This window comes from Phyllostomus discolor, chromosome 10, assembly GCF_004126475.2.
Source record: "Phyllostomus discolor isolate MPI-MPIP mPhyDis1 chromosome 10, mPhyDis1.pri.v3, whole genome shotgun sequence".
NCBI lineage: Eukaryota > Metazoa > Chordata > Mammalia > Chiroptera > Phyllostomidae > Phyllostomus > Phyllostomus discolor.
Window position 1 is genome coordinate 11,509,565 of NC_040912.2, and position 14,204 is coordinate 11,523,768.

The following is a 14,204-nucleotide window of genomic DNA, read 5'->3' on the forward strand; positions in this document are numbered from 1 at the left end:
ATTAAAAGTTTGGGTGAGTCCTGGGTGCTGGGGCTCAGAGGACTGAGTGCTGGCCTACAAACCAGAAGCTCACAGGTTCGATTCCCAGTCAGGGCACATGTCTGGGTTGTGGGCCAGGTCCCTAGGGGGAGGTGTGCAAGTTTCTTTCCCTTTCTCCCTCCCTTCCCCTGTCTCTAGAAATATGTGAATAAAATATATTTTTTAAAAAGTTGGGTGAGCACAACCTAGGCAAATGAATAAATAAACTGTATTTGGGGAGGGTAGTGGGTACCCTGGCAGGGGGTCCCATTTGCCCTAGCCACTACTCACTCCCTTTCCTCCCGTACTGCCCTTCTGCAAAGGCTGCAAGTCTTGCTTTGCTGTGTGCATGGCTCCCAACCCCTTGATCGAGGTCAGCGGGAAGGTCAGGCGCTGCAATCATCGCCAACTAGCTGAGGTTCAAATACGTACATCAAGCACAGACAGAATGAATAAATCTGTCTGGCACACTATTTTCTGGACTTTTGTGTACTTTTTTATTTTTTGCTAACAAAATGGATGCAGAATGTTCAAACATTAGAGAAATATGTATTGGAATACAGTGTTACTTCCTTGTAATTCCACACTTCAAAGAGAACAATGTTATCAACTTGTTTTCCTACTATTTTTCAAATTTATTAAAGAAACTGTTGGGTAACTTAAATAAATTTAATGCACTTATTGCATTCATGGTATATTTCTGTGACTGTTTCCCAATGAAGAGACAGACACTAAGACTACAAATACAAGAGGCCCACGAATTATTGCAGTTAAAAGTAAGTCCCATACTTAGTAAACAGTAATTTCTTCTCGTGTCTAAAACTTGCAGCAGCAGCAGCAGCTGCAAGTGGAACTTTACTACTTGCTTTCAGGGAGGCAACACAGGCAGTTACAACCCTCTGAGGGGGTGGTTCTGGGGAGTCAGGTGCTCGGAGGAGGCGGTAGTGACAGCCAACGCCTCCTACACACCCTCCGCGTTTTGGTAAACAAGGAGATTTTGGCCCGCAGTTTGTAAACCAGCTGAAGCTTGGGGGCGGGGCCAGAGCGCATGATGTAAGCATTAGATTAGCCTCCTATTGGTGGTTTTCGAAGTGCGGAGGACCCGCGAATCTTGATTGGTGCGCTCCCTGGATTGATGGCACTTGTTTTGACGGGCGGTGCGTCTCGGTGCTGCGCTCCGCCCCTCGCTGGTGGCTGTCCACCCCCGTGGCAGAGTGCGTGCGTGCGCTGCCCCAAGCCGGTGCTTTGCCTGCCTGTCTCGCAGCGCACACTCCCAGACTGTGTAGGAGCCGCAGCGGCGGAGGTCACCGCGGGGAGGCGGGGCGGGGGCAGCATGGCAGCCTCCGTGTGGCTCCGTGGAGCCGCCTCCGGCCTCCGGTACTGGAGCCGCCGGCAGTGGCCGGCAGCTGCTAACCTTGAAGCGGGTAAGGACTTCGTGCCTCCTTCCCACATCCCTCCTCCTGCCGCTCTCTTCTGGCATCCTGACGGCCGAGGATGTCTTTTCACGGGAGGCGCTGAGGTTGGATCAGGGCTTAAAATCCAACATTTTGGCTGATCCCAAGGACTGGCTTTTTTTGCGACTGCCTTTCGCACCGCTCGTGCTTCCCACCAATAACCTTGCCCCGAATCCCCAGGAATGGCGTTCATCGAGCGCCCTTTTTGGGACTTAAGTGGCGCGGGGGGAAGAACTTGGAGGTAAAGGGAAGAATATTTGGGTCTGGGGCGTGCTCCTTTAGAGTTAAGGCTCGGAGGACAAGTGAAGGGCCCATCTTCGGGGGCGACCCTCCATCCACCCCTGTGACTCCTGGCGTTGCAGCGCTGGCTGGCCTTTTCAGCGCCCCGCCCCCTCCCCCCTTCCTGGGCGCACTCGGGGCAGGCGCCCCCTTGGGCAGAGGGCGTGATTTTTGTTTAACCAACTTAATCTTAAGTACAAGAGTGGTGTCAGTGCAGACCAGGTAGTAAGTCATTCCAGCAAAGTTATAATTCACCCTTGACCCGCAAGGCAGACTTCCCACCTCCTCCTCTTTGGAACTGTGCTACCTGAAGATGGCCCTTCTGTCAAATTATTAACCAAAACACTTTCAGCGTCCTCAAAATTGTGGCCTGAACCTATCCTCTTCCTCTCCCCATAAGTTAGGGAAGCTAACCATTGACTTAGGAAGAGGCAGTTTTTAGAGCCACAGAGATAGATTTTTTTTTCATTTTTCAGGTGAAGAACCTGAGGCCCCTTGGGCGAGTGAATTAGGGTGTCTGTCTAGCCGGATCTAGAAAGTCCTTGATTCATCCTCATCCCTGTATTTTCTAGTACATCAAGATTCCTCTTTAATTGAAAAGTTGATTGATTTGTGTGGACACTGCCATTGTTTTCCTGTAAAAGTGTGAGTTGTAACACAGTGTTGCAAGAGCATACTGAGGATTTTTTAAAAGCCTTGGTATTAGTGTATGTATATATATTTGATTAAAAACCCCAGCATGCTCAGAATTGAGTTTTTAACAGCTCCCCTTCCTCCCTCTCAGTAAAAGCTAAGCAGAAGAATGAGTTTCCTCCCTGGCTTGAGTAGGACAGGCTCCTTGTGAGGCAAGAGAACAGATGTCTGATCCAGAAGCACAGCAACGAGATGCAAACTCACAGAATCTGCCAAACTTGAGTGTAACCGCTATTTGAGCTCCTGTACTGAGCTCCTGTACTGAGCTACCAAAAAATGCCTCCTACTTTAGAGATACTTAAAAAAAACCCCAAACCACTCGATTAGCTCACTTTTCCACAGTAGTAAATGTTGCGCCAGTTTTCAGGTGAATGTGCAATTCTTTTAGTTTTGATTAGGCAAGGACAACATGTTGTTGGAGTGGTTTTACAAGGTGTTCAGATGATCTTTTATTGAACTGTTGCTACACCTTTTGGAGTTAAGAAAGTTGTTATAAGTCATGATAACAGAGCCGGAGGCCCCAGGCTCTAACACTTGTCTCTGTAAACTGGAGTGCTGTTCCACGGTGCTGGTTAGACTGCTTCCGCATGTGCTCTTGTTCCGGAGGTTCTTTGATGCAAAGATGCTCTAGGAATGTAGATTTATGATAAATGATAAATAGTTTTTTTCATGGTGATTGTTTAAAAACACTTCAGCAGTTGTTTTTACTCTGGGATTGTATTTAAATGTTTCAGTTAATATTTGTTTACTACAAAACTGTTAACTTTTTTGACACCAGAGTCTTAAAATATCTACATGCAAGTTTGGAGTCTAGGGACATTAAGAAAAAGAACCATGTTCAAATAGTCATGTTAGTTAGTGTTCTGAATTCTGTGCATTACTTGTCACTGTAGTATGTTTTAAGATGTTCATATCATATGGATGGTAATATTATAAAGATCTGTACAATTATTTACTATTTTTAAAAAATGAGACCTAAAATTTGTCGGCTAATAGCACATCTTAATTTAAAAATATTTATAGTATGAAAAAGGAAGTAGAAAAATTAGCAGTATTAAACTATATATGTATATTACTATTTGATCACCATTTAGTAAAAGTAAGTTTTGTATTTTATCTTAGAAGGTAATTAAATTTAGTTTTAGACTTTATACAGATTTGAAAAAATCTATACATGCAGGCCCTCAACAGTCATTGTGACCCATCAGCAGGTACATAGAAAAATAATTTGTATCGGATCATCTCCGAGGGGACCCCCTGACCAGAGGTAGAATGGGAAAATTAACCAGCATCAGGTGCAGAAATGGGCATAATCTTTTTTTTGTTATTGGCCCTTTTTGTGGGTAAGAAATATACTTTCAAAACAACACATAGCATAAATAAAATACGTAATGTCATTTTTTCCTTTCTATATTAGCTTCTAGGGATCCACGTAGAGCTCTGAAAAGTAGCTCATGGCTCTGGGACCAAAAGTTGACCTTGAACTTGTGAAATTATGTAGGGAGAATATTTATTTCTGCAATAACTTGATTCAAACAGTAAAGGTCTTTATCGAGTAAGTCACTATCCTTATTTTAGTAACTCTTAAGCAAATAGAATGCTTATAACAATATTGTGTGATAGAGTGAGACACAAAGGGTGTATGTGACATAATCTCATGACACAATGAGAATATACATTCAAAAGGTAGTGATGATTTTTGTGTAGCGAGGTTAACTTTTTCCCTTACGACTTTACACTTTTTTGTATTTTCCCATTATCTATCGATCGATACAATGAAATATATCACTTTGATTAGGGGAAATATATTTGGAAATGGGAAATAATTGTCCTATTACAATTTTTGCATTTTGAAACTTAGAGAAGCCTCATTTTTGGTAGTACTTAATTCAAGTTATCCAGGATATAGATAACTTTGCCCACATCCCATTGGAGAAATGGGACATAATTTGTAAATCTATAAATTTAGAAAGTAACTCTCAAATTTTCCAACTAGTCCCTTTGTATTGCATTGACTGCTTTTCTACTAACTTGAGTTACTAACTGCACTGTTTCCAGGTATTGTCTGTGTAACTTAAAGGAAGGTGTATTATTTAAGTTTGCAAGTTTTTAGGATAATGATTCTGTTATGCTCCTTTGAATTTCTTCTTCTTTAAGAGCATATTTTTCTATGTTGTCCAAGCATGCCTTCTGCTATATCACCTGAGCTAAAAGCCGTGTTTCCTTAGACATAGGGCATTCTTCCAAAGTAGTCTCCATCCTTCTTTCTAACACTCTGGCTCTTCTAGCCTGCTCGGCAGGAAGGGGGCATCTGCCATAGGACTAGTACCCTTGTGCTACTTCTTGACCACTGATAACAAAAGTAGCAGATTCTTACTGTCACGTGCCAGGTACTATTAATGCTTTACATGAATTATCTTAAGTGTTTACAACCACCTTCTGAATGAGTTACTCTTGTTGATAAAAATGTCTAGAGAAGCCCTGGCTGGTATAGCTCAGTGGATTGAGCGCGGGCTGCGAACCAAAGTGTCGCAGGTTCGATTCCCAGCCAGGGTACATGCCTGGGTTGCAAGCTATAACCACCAGCAACCGCACATTGATGTTTCTCTCTCTCTCTCTCTCTCTCTCTCCCTCCCTTCCCTCTCTAAAAATAAATAAAATCTTAAAAAAAATGTGTAGAGAAGTTAAGTAACTTGCTAGTTCAAGGGCATACATGTGAGCATTAACCTTGCATGGATAGGAATCTAGGTCTTTTAAACTGAGAGAAGTTCTTAAATATCATCATCAGTAAATAACCTCTTTCCTTTTGACATCAAATTGTGTGATTACACTACCATATCACACATATGAAGAGAATAGAGCCTGCCATTAAAAACTTCATCTTCAGCCCTGGCTGGCGTAGCTCAGTGGATTGAGCGCGGGCTGCGAACCAAAGTATCGCAGGTTCGATTCCCAGTCAGGGCACATGTCTGGGTTGCAGGCCACGGCCCCCTGCAACAGCACATTGATGTCTCTCTCTCTCTTCCCTCTCTAAAAATAAATAAATACAATCTTTTAAAAAACTTGACATTTAGAAAACAAACAAACAAACTTCATCTTCATTGATTTTCATAGTGGCCTATCCAGAATCGGGGCCTCATTGTTTTTGACCTCAATTTCAACAACTAACTTCAGCTCTTCTAAGATCTCATCACTAGGAATGGCTGTACTCTCAATATTTTAAAAGTCGAACTAGCCTTCTGGTTGACATAACCTGCCCTTTTGATTCTTGTTCTACTGACAAATGCACTATTTATCATCATTACCGAACCTCTCATGACCGGAAAGTCAGACACAGGCTTCCTCTCACGCCCGCGTGCTCAGCTGAGCATTGGTGAGGTGATGTTGCACAAGAACGGCACCCATGCTAATGGGTGTGTGAGATACGATCATCCAGTTAGAAGGAATGAAATGTGCTTTTGACCTAAGAAGACCTCTAATTCCTAACCATTAGGACTTCAAATAATTTGCTTTTAAGACATTGCATTTATATGAAGTTCAAGGAAGAGGAGGGATTCAAGTTGAGAGGACTTGAAACTTAAAGTGGTGACTCTAGTTGGTTGGTGAGCTACAGTTTTACAGTGTGTCCTTGAAAAAAAAATAAGGTGGGAAGAGACAGGTGGAGTTATTTCTCTTCCTTTCCTCACTGGACGGAACTTTTTGAGGCCAAGGCCATAACTTGCTTGTGTCTGTCCCCGAGCGCTGTCACAGAACGTGCGAAGTAAATACTCGTTGAGTGGAGTCTAAATCTAGAAACAGAAATAAGGTCTAATGTTATTTTCATGGTAATGCAAAGCCTCTCTGCTCTGTTGTGCCACAGTGTGATTTCAGAAAGCCTTTTGTGAGAGTGAAGAAAGTCAAATAAAACCAGCATACAGGTTTTGTCAAGAACAACTTTATTTTTTCTATAAACAGAAGCGCCTCTTTTCTGAAAGTGCGCAGAGTCGTTAGGCCAAGGTCCTGAGACTGCTCCCCTTGCCATTTAAAGCCCTTGGAAGTGTGCCCCTCCTCCCAGAACCCTATTTATAAACTGGTGGCTTTCGGTTGAAATACATTCTCCTGTGTTAACATTGTGTTCAGATTGTTTTTTTTTCTTATACCATTGGAAGGGATGGTCTCTAAAAATGTGGGGGTGGGAAGGGGAAAATTTTTCTGTTCTTAGGTCTTGTCCAAGCTATAGGTTTTATTGAACACTTTAAATTTTTTTATACACATTATAATAGGAGATAATATAGTTATGAGGAATCTAGAATCCTTCATGTAAAAGTACATAATATGTATTTATAAATGATAACTTTTTTTTAAGATTTTATTTATTTATTTTTAGAGAGGGAAGGCAGGGAGATAGAGAGAGAGAAGCATCAATGTGCAGTTGCTGGGGGTCATGGCCTGCAACCCAGGCATGTACCCTGACTGGGAATCGAACCTGCGACACTTTGGTTCGCAGCCCGTGCTCGATCCACTGAGCTATGCCAGCCAGGGCTAAATGATAACATTTTAAAGCTTATTGTTAAAAATGGTAAAGGGATGTTTTAGAGGTAGAAAACAGAAGAGAGATGGCTTAACAATATATTGTTTCCCGGAGAACTGAATAATTAGGCGGTAGTCTGCATGCACATTGTCGATATCTTTAAACATGATGAGATCATTAATTTGAAACTGGCCTTTAAAAATTTTTTAATAGAAAACATCTGAATAACATTTGGCCAAGCGGACCCATAGAAGCAGAGAACAAGATGATGGTTGCCAAAGGGAAGGGGGAGGGAGAGACAGGTGAAAAAAAAAAAAAACCAGTTGACTTACTAATGTTGATGTTTGTAATGAAAAAGTTCGCTAATGTTGAGTGCATGTTTGCAGTGAAACGTGTCATCGGCTCCAACTGAAAGTAACGCATCGGCATTAGTGTGTTCCAGGTCGGTGGCCTCGAAGACTCCCGTTGGGTTCATCGGACTAGGCAACATGGGGAACCCGATGGCGAAAAACCTCATGAAGCATGGCTATCCGCTCGTTATTTATGATGTGTTCCCTGATGCGTGCAAAGAGTTCCACGATGCAGGTGAACAGGTAAGGTCTTTCCTTAAGATTTGGATGTTTAAAAATGAGCGCACATTCAAATTAAGGGACAGGCTTTTCGTACACTCACTGGAGTTGTATGCCTGATTGCTGACTTTATTTCTTGCTGTCTGTAATACATGTACCCAGGAGACCATGTATTAATAAGTGAATTTAGGGTTTTGTTTTTTCAAGATACGAAGAAAATTCTTCTTGTACAAATTTGTAGAGTAGTAACTGAGGGATTCATGTTGTAATCCCAGAACTGGGGGACTACTAAAAAAAATTCTGAGAGATACAGGAAAAGGTGAGAGAAAATATAAAATTAAGCATCAGCTTCTGGGAAACAGACTTGAAATAAATACTGAGAAATGCAATGCCTGTGTCAAGAGCAGGTTTAGGCCGCTTAGCCAGAGGCCATCCGCAGGACTGGTGTTCACCAACTCCTTCCCTCCGTGGCTTGTGTGCCCCGTGGGGAAGCAGCAGCGTTGTAGGAGAGTCAGCCTGGAGCTTTTCAGGGTAGGGCTGTGGCTGCTTCTGCCCATAGGGCCTCCTAATACTGACGCTGTAGCAGCAGTTCAGCAGAGCTGACAAATTCTGGTAAGTCCAAAGTCAAGAGTTTCATTCGTTTTTAGGAAAACGTGTTGTACATTGGGTGAGAGGATAGTGAGGGAAGATCTCTCTGAAGATGGCAGAGTAAGTAGGGTTTATGTAGATGAAGAACAGGGTAAAGAAGCAACTTTCTTGAGAAGTGGGAGCCTCGGTGCCCAGGTTCCTAGAGGTCCTCCTGTAGGTGACCCGAACCAGGTTGAGCGCCTGCCGTGTGTCCAGCAGTCTGCCCGGCGCTGCGGGGGATACGCTGGGTTGAGCTGGATGGAGCCGGGTGTTGGATGTGTCTCGGGTCGCAGGACTGTCACATGACAGGGAAGGTTCTACTAAACTTGTATTTTGACGATAATAAAGTGTCGAAACATTTTTTTAAGGAGGAAAACGTAAGCAATTAACTGTTAAGAGTCCTTTCATTTCTGGCAGGAAAGCACACTGATATTGTGTATGGTCTTTATCACCTACATACAGAAATGAGGTAGTCTGGAATGAAAGTCATGGAGGCATGATCTCTCCGATTCCTGAAAATAAATTAGAAGGTTCTGGGGCACAGACTCAGTTATTAGAGTCCATGCCCCCCCCCCCCCCCGCCCCTGCCCCCGTCTGTGAGACATGTCCGTGGGTGTGAGGAAGGAAAGAAGATGGGTTCTGGGTAGCAGCCCCTCCCAGGGCAGTGAAGAGCAAAGGCCTGATTTAGCTTCTGGCCTGCTGTTCCCACCCTGTCCCCCACGCCCACCCCCCCAGCACACGGTGGGAAACGTTCTGTGTGCGTGGCTCACACTGAAGCAGGAGGCCTGGGAGACGGAACCCTCTTTCCCACACCCCGTCTCCCTCACATCTCTGGTTGCCCTAAGGACCTTGACTCCCAGAGGTCCTCCGAGTACTGATTGTAACAACGGCGGTGGGGCGGTGGGGCGTGGGTGGGAGAAGGCGAGATGTGGACGAGTGAAGGGAGAGACGGAAAGGGTACAAAAGCTTTGGGCCTGAATGAAAATATCTGCTGATAAAGGATTTGTGCTGGCAGCTTAAAAAGCCTTCTGAATGGTGACAGCGTCATTTGAACAAGCCTGATTTCCTAGGGGTGCCCCTTTAAAGGTAACATTATCTCTGGCCGAGTGTGGCTCAGTACGTCGGGTGTCATCCTGCAAAGTGAAAGGTCGCAACTGATTAATGTTTCTCCCCCTTCCCTTCTCTCTAAAAATAAATAAATAAAATTTAAAAAAATAAATAAAAAGTAACATTAATTTGGATGAGTAGGTTTCCATATAGTAAAATGTCAGTATTATGTCATGGTTGTGTTAAGTTTTGAAAGTTTTTAAATAAGAGAAAAAATGAGTTTCATTCTCCTGCAAGGCAAAGGGAAGACCTGGTCAGGATGGGATAGAAAAAAATGTACGTGAAAACCTTGACACTTCTTGCCATTGTGCACAGTAGTGCAGTGAAAGGATTAAGGATTTAAACATTCAGACTATATTTGACTTGATTCTTATATGTTAAGGACAGTTGTCCCCTCTCACCTGCAGTATATTACCACGCCAAATGAGCTGATGAAATGGCAGCCTGCGAACACAGGTTTTGTCCCAGCAAAGATTGCAGCCTGGCCCAGGGAGGAGGTTAGTGTAGTTTCCGTCTAATCCGCCACCGTCTTGGATCTCCAACAAAGGCTGCAGAGTTGTTGGCTAGTTGATTTCTAATGTCAGCTGTATTTTTAGTGAGAAATTTGCTGGGAGAAAAAGTAATAAGATAGTATCTGGGTCAAAAGCAGTCAACTTCTTTTAAAGATCTTTGAACATCTCCTTGAAGAAGCGCTTTTTCTTTTTTTCTTTTTTTTTTTAAAAACCGGGGGACTTGATTGTCTCAGGTAACCGAAGAGTCGGGGAGTGGTCCGACCCCAGGCACAGCTGAGTTTTGGACCTGGATAGACTCAGGTTCTTCGCCGTCCACCTCCGGGCTGTGCTTCCCGCAGGCAGGACCCTCCCTCTCCTCAGGGGGCAAGGTGGGCGCCTGCCGGGCCAGGGAAGAAGTGCTTTGGAGTGGGCTGACCCTGGAGATTTTTCTTCAAGCTCTGCCTAGCAGTAAAAAATACTACATGTAAAAAATAAAAACTTTGACATGTTGAATGTGTTTTTTTAACAAAATAATTTAATTTTAGAGAAACAGGAAGGGAGAGAGAATGAGAGCGAGAGAAACATCTGAGTGTGAGAGTGAGAGATACACATTGGCTGGTTGCCTCTCACATGCCCCCAAGTGGGGACCCGGCCAGCAACCCAGGCGTGTGCCCAGACTGGGAGTCAAACCGGCGACCTTTCGGTTTGCAGGCTGGTGCTCAATCTACTGAGCCACAGCAGCCAAGGCTGACATGTTGAATATGTTTGATATCACTGTATTTAACCAACTTACTTATGCCTTTAAATGTTAACCTGTTCTAAACAGGGTATTTATAATTGATTAGGTGGTTATTTGTGCTCATTTCCTTAAAAAATTTGTACACTCTTCTTTCTGTATTCCTTTATTATGTCGTTATTTCTATTGGAAACTCAGGTTTAACCCACAACGCATCATTTCAACTTTAGCCTCTTTTCTGAGAATAGAACCCATGGTCACTATGAGGCCTTTGTATATGAGAAATCGTGAATCAGTGAGTTGTGAGTGTAGCATTTTAACAACATAAGCCCTGGAACCAGATTGCCTGGTTCCACCTCCCGGGCTCAAATCCCGGGTCTGCCATGAGCTTGCTGTGTGATTTCAGATGATTTAGCCTCTCTCTGCTTAAAGGTTCTCACCTTGTAAAACGGGGCTAGTAGTAATGCCTTCCTCTTACCCCTGGAGAATCTGGCACATCGAAAGTGCAGGGTATTACTAATGCTGTTGTATCTATAACCTAATTCTCCCAGCTTTCACTCCCTGAGACCACACAGAAATACACCACTGTCTTGGCTGAGTCATTGAGCCCAGGGTGCTTTGGAAGAGAACTGTAAACATATTTTTAAGTGAAAGAATGATGATAAAAATTAAAACCAAACTAGGAGGTAGTGATCTGACAGCACCCCTGCTTGGGAATATAGTCGGCACCATCCTTTCCGTCCCGTGTTTGTTTTGCAGGAGATTTCTCTGTAAGCGTTCGCATTGGTGGCATGTAACTTATGCTTCTTTTGTATTTTCATTGTCTAGGAATTTCCTTGGAGATGCCACTGCTCTGTGCCAAAAGTCTTCCACCACTTCTGCATGAGTTTTCTGGTTGAACTAGGCTTAATTAGATTCTCTTTTGTTTTCTCTTCAAAAACTTGGAACCCATCCTGTTGTTCGTGCGTTGTAAGGCTGAACATGTCTGGTTAAGTGATTCTCTTGGGATCCAATCTGGCATCCACTCAGGTCTTGTTAAATCAGAACTTTAAAAGCCTCTTGCTGAGTGGGCTCCATCATTATTGACCAAATGTTTCAAGATGTAGGCACAAACCATTTTTGTCAGTGTTTTTTTTTTTTAAAGTGTAGTGTAATTTTGAACTGACAGTATGCTTTTCTACTTGGGGAGATTAAAAAATACCACGTGGCAAGTTTAACCAAGGTCATGTTCATCTTAATTTCTTTGCAAGCTTCTCTTACCCACTTACTTGGAAGCACTGCTGAGCTTGACTTATGTGACTCTTTTGTCCGGAAGAGACAGCGAGACTTTTCTCTTTATATAGAGCAACTAGTTAATAGTATTCTCCTTGCAAGGACTGTACATAAAGGATATGCAATTCCTTCTGGTTACTTTGGGCCTGACGCCCTTATCCTTCCTCCTTCCCCTCACCTACTAGAGCAGGTTTTGTCTTTAATTTATGTTGTCTTCTCTCTGTATTGCACACCTGCCATTGTCATGTATACATTGTCACGTATATGTCATGCACATACAGATGAATCTAAATCCAGAGAAATTGACTACAAAAACCTGTAAAGACTGTGGATACCATGATACACAAGGGGACCGATCTCCTGTAATCAAAATCAAGGGAATGGAAAAGTAGAGTCATCCTAATTCATAATGGTGTAAGAATGAGGCCGTTGGAATTCGCAAGAGATTGTTTGGGCTGGCCGTGACTGTCAGAGCGTGGCCGTGGCCCGGAGTCGGCCAGGTCAGTGGAGGAAGAGTCGAGTCTTGCTAATGCTGTGCATTGTTCTGAGTCATTGCAGGTGCTTCCTATCCCATCAGCCCTGTTTTTACAGGGGCTGTATCTTCCTGGAACTTAAGATTACTAAGTATGAAGAGTTTCTCCTTTAGCTGGTATGGCTCAGTTGGTTGAGCATCGTCCTGCAAACCGAAAGGTTGTGGGTTTGATTCCTGGTCAGGGCGCTTGCCTGGGTTGCAGGCTTTGTCCCTGGTCCAGGTGTCGGATTAATGTCTCTCTCTCTGTCTTTCTCCCTCCCTTCCCCTCGCTCTGAAATCAATAAATACGAAATGTTTCTTTGCCTGAGATTCCTTTCTGCTTTGGAGATAGAAACCCTTAAAGATAATTCAAATCACACTTATTTCGTAGATTCAGAAACTAAAGCCAGAGAGGTTACATAATTCACACAGAATCACACATGACTTAGTGGCTGAGCCGTAGCTAAAGCTGGGTCTCTGGTTTCCCAAATGAGTGTTCCTTTCACTGACACACGCTGTCTTTGCTTATCCATTCAATTAGCAAACGTAATTGAAGGGGCTCTAATTAGTTTGGCTCCTACAGGCTTTTGTGGTTAGTGTCAGACCGGCAGCAAGGTTTGTTTTCCTTCCCCCGGCTTTTGAGTCACGGCCAAATATTGTCAGTCAATTATTTCAGACTCTAGAAGTCATCACGTGGAAGGCAAGATGATTTGACTAGCTGGACACACATGTCTGTCTATCTGTCTAATAAACGTGCCTTCCGTAGTACAAATTAGAGACTTATTATAATGTACCGAACGGATCTAGTCATTAGCTATGGAGCAGTTGTGGCCAGTACAGTGGTGACATTCCAGCTATCACTATCATTGTGTGTTTTTTCCGGACCTGTGAGCTTTGACACTACTTTCCCGTATAATTGAGGGGTTAGCAGGCCTCTGGCAACCCAAGCATCCCAAGAAGCAGATGCTAGGGACGCAGGGGGCTGATTGGCCGCCCCGTGCACTTGGCAGTTGCATGAATCGGCACTGCCAATTCCTTGGCGTGAGAACCTTGGAGGTGTGAAGAAACATCCTTAGGTCTGTGAACTAATTGTTGGTGCCCCTGAGGGCACCTCACAAGGAGTTATCTAGATGGAATTGAATTTCCTTCAGTGGAAGAGCCTCTCTCAATTCCTAAGAGAAAGTGTGAAATTGGCTCTTAGACCTGAAGGCTTCCGGGCCCTGGAAGATCTGCCGCCGAAAGGTATGCCGTTTTGTGTTGTGCTTATTGCGGCTTTTAAGTAGGGGCTCTCTTTGTGACCCGTGTTCTCGATACAGTCTGGGCATGGAGAACTATGGCTCCTACAGTTTGTCCTTTTCTTATTTCTGCATCTTACTGATCTGTGCTTTCCTTGGGAGAACTTGAACTGTTTGCCAGGAAATAGTTGTGTCTTTTTGAATTTCAGTATTTATATGTGTGTAGGAAAGGTTTTCATTTAAGTATTTCGTTGTAATTGATGGGAAAATTTGTTTTCAGAATTATTTGTGGAAGATCGCTCTGAAGTATCAAAATATACATGTTGAATATGCCACATTGTAGACTCCAAAATGAAACATTCAAAAGAGAGAGAATGTTTTTTGTTTTTGTGTCTGTGATGTTTGATATTGTCATTTAATGTTAATACACAAAGTGCTGGAATAGTTGAGTATCTGAGATTTTAAAGTATGACTTATGAAATTACTTTATGTTAAAATCTCATTTAGCCCTGGTTGGTGTGGCTCAGTGGATTGAGTGTCAGCTTGAGATTCAGTGAACTGAAAGGTCACTGGTTCAATTCCCAGTCAGGGCACATGCCTGGGTTGCGGGCCAGGCCCCCAGTTGGGGGCATATGAGAGGCAACTGATATTTCTCTCCCTCTCTTTCCCCCTCCCTCCCACTCTCTCTAAAAAAAAAGATCT

At 43.4% G+C, this 14,204-nt stretch overlaps 1 protein-coding gene across 2 annotated transcripts in view; it reads left to right on the forward strand.

Moving 5' to 3' along the window:
• The first annotated feature begins 1,192 nt into the window (after positions 1-1,192).
• Positions 1,193-14,204, forward strand: part of HIBADH (3-hydroxyisobutyrate dehydrogenase) — a 98,574-nt gene continuing 85,562 nt past the window's right edge. Inside the window, exons 1-2 of one of the 2 annotated variants that reach the window (XM_028526197.2) lie at positions 1,193-1,442; positions 7,387-7,547. In XM_028526197.2, coding sequence (XP_028381998.1) covers positions 1,352-1,442; positions 7,387-7,547 — 252 coding nt within the window. In that variant the 5' untranslated portion in view covers positions 1,193-1,351. The remainder of the gene's footprint in view (positions 1,443-7,386; positions 7,548-14,204) is intronic. The other variant, XM_036010461.1, reaches the window with a different exon arrangement.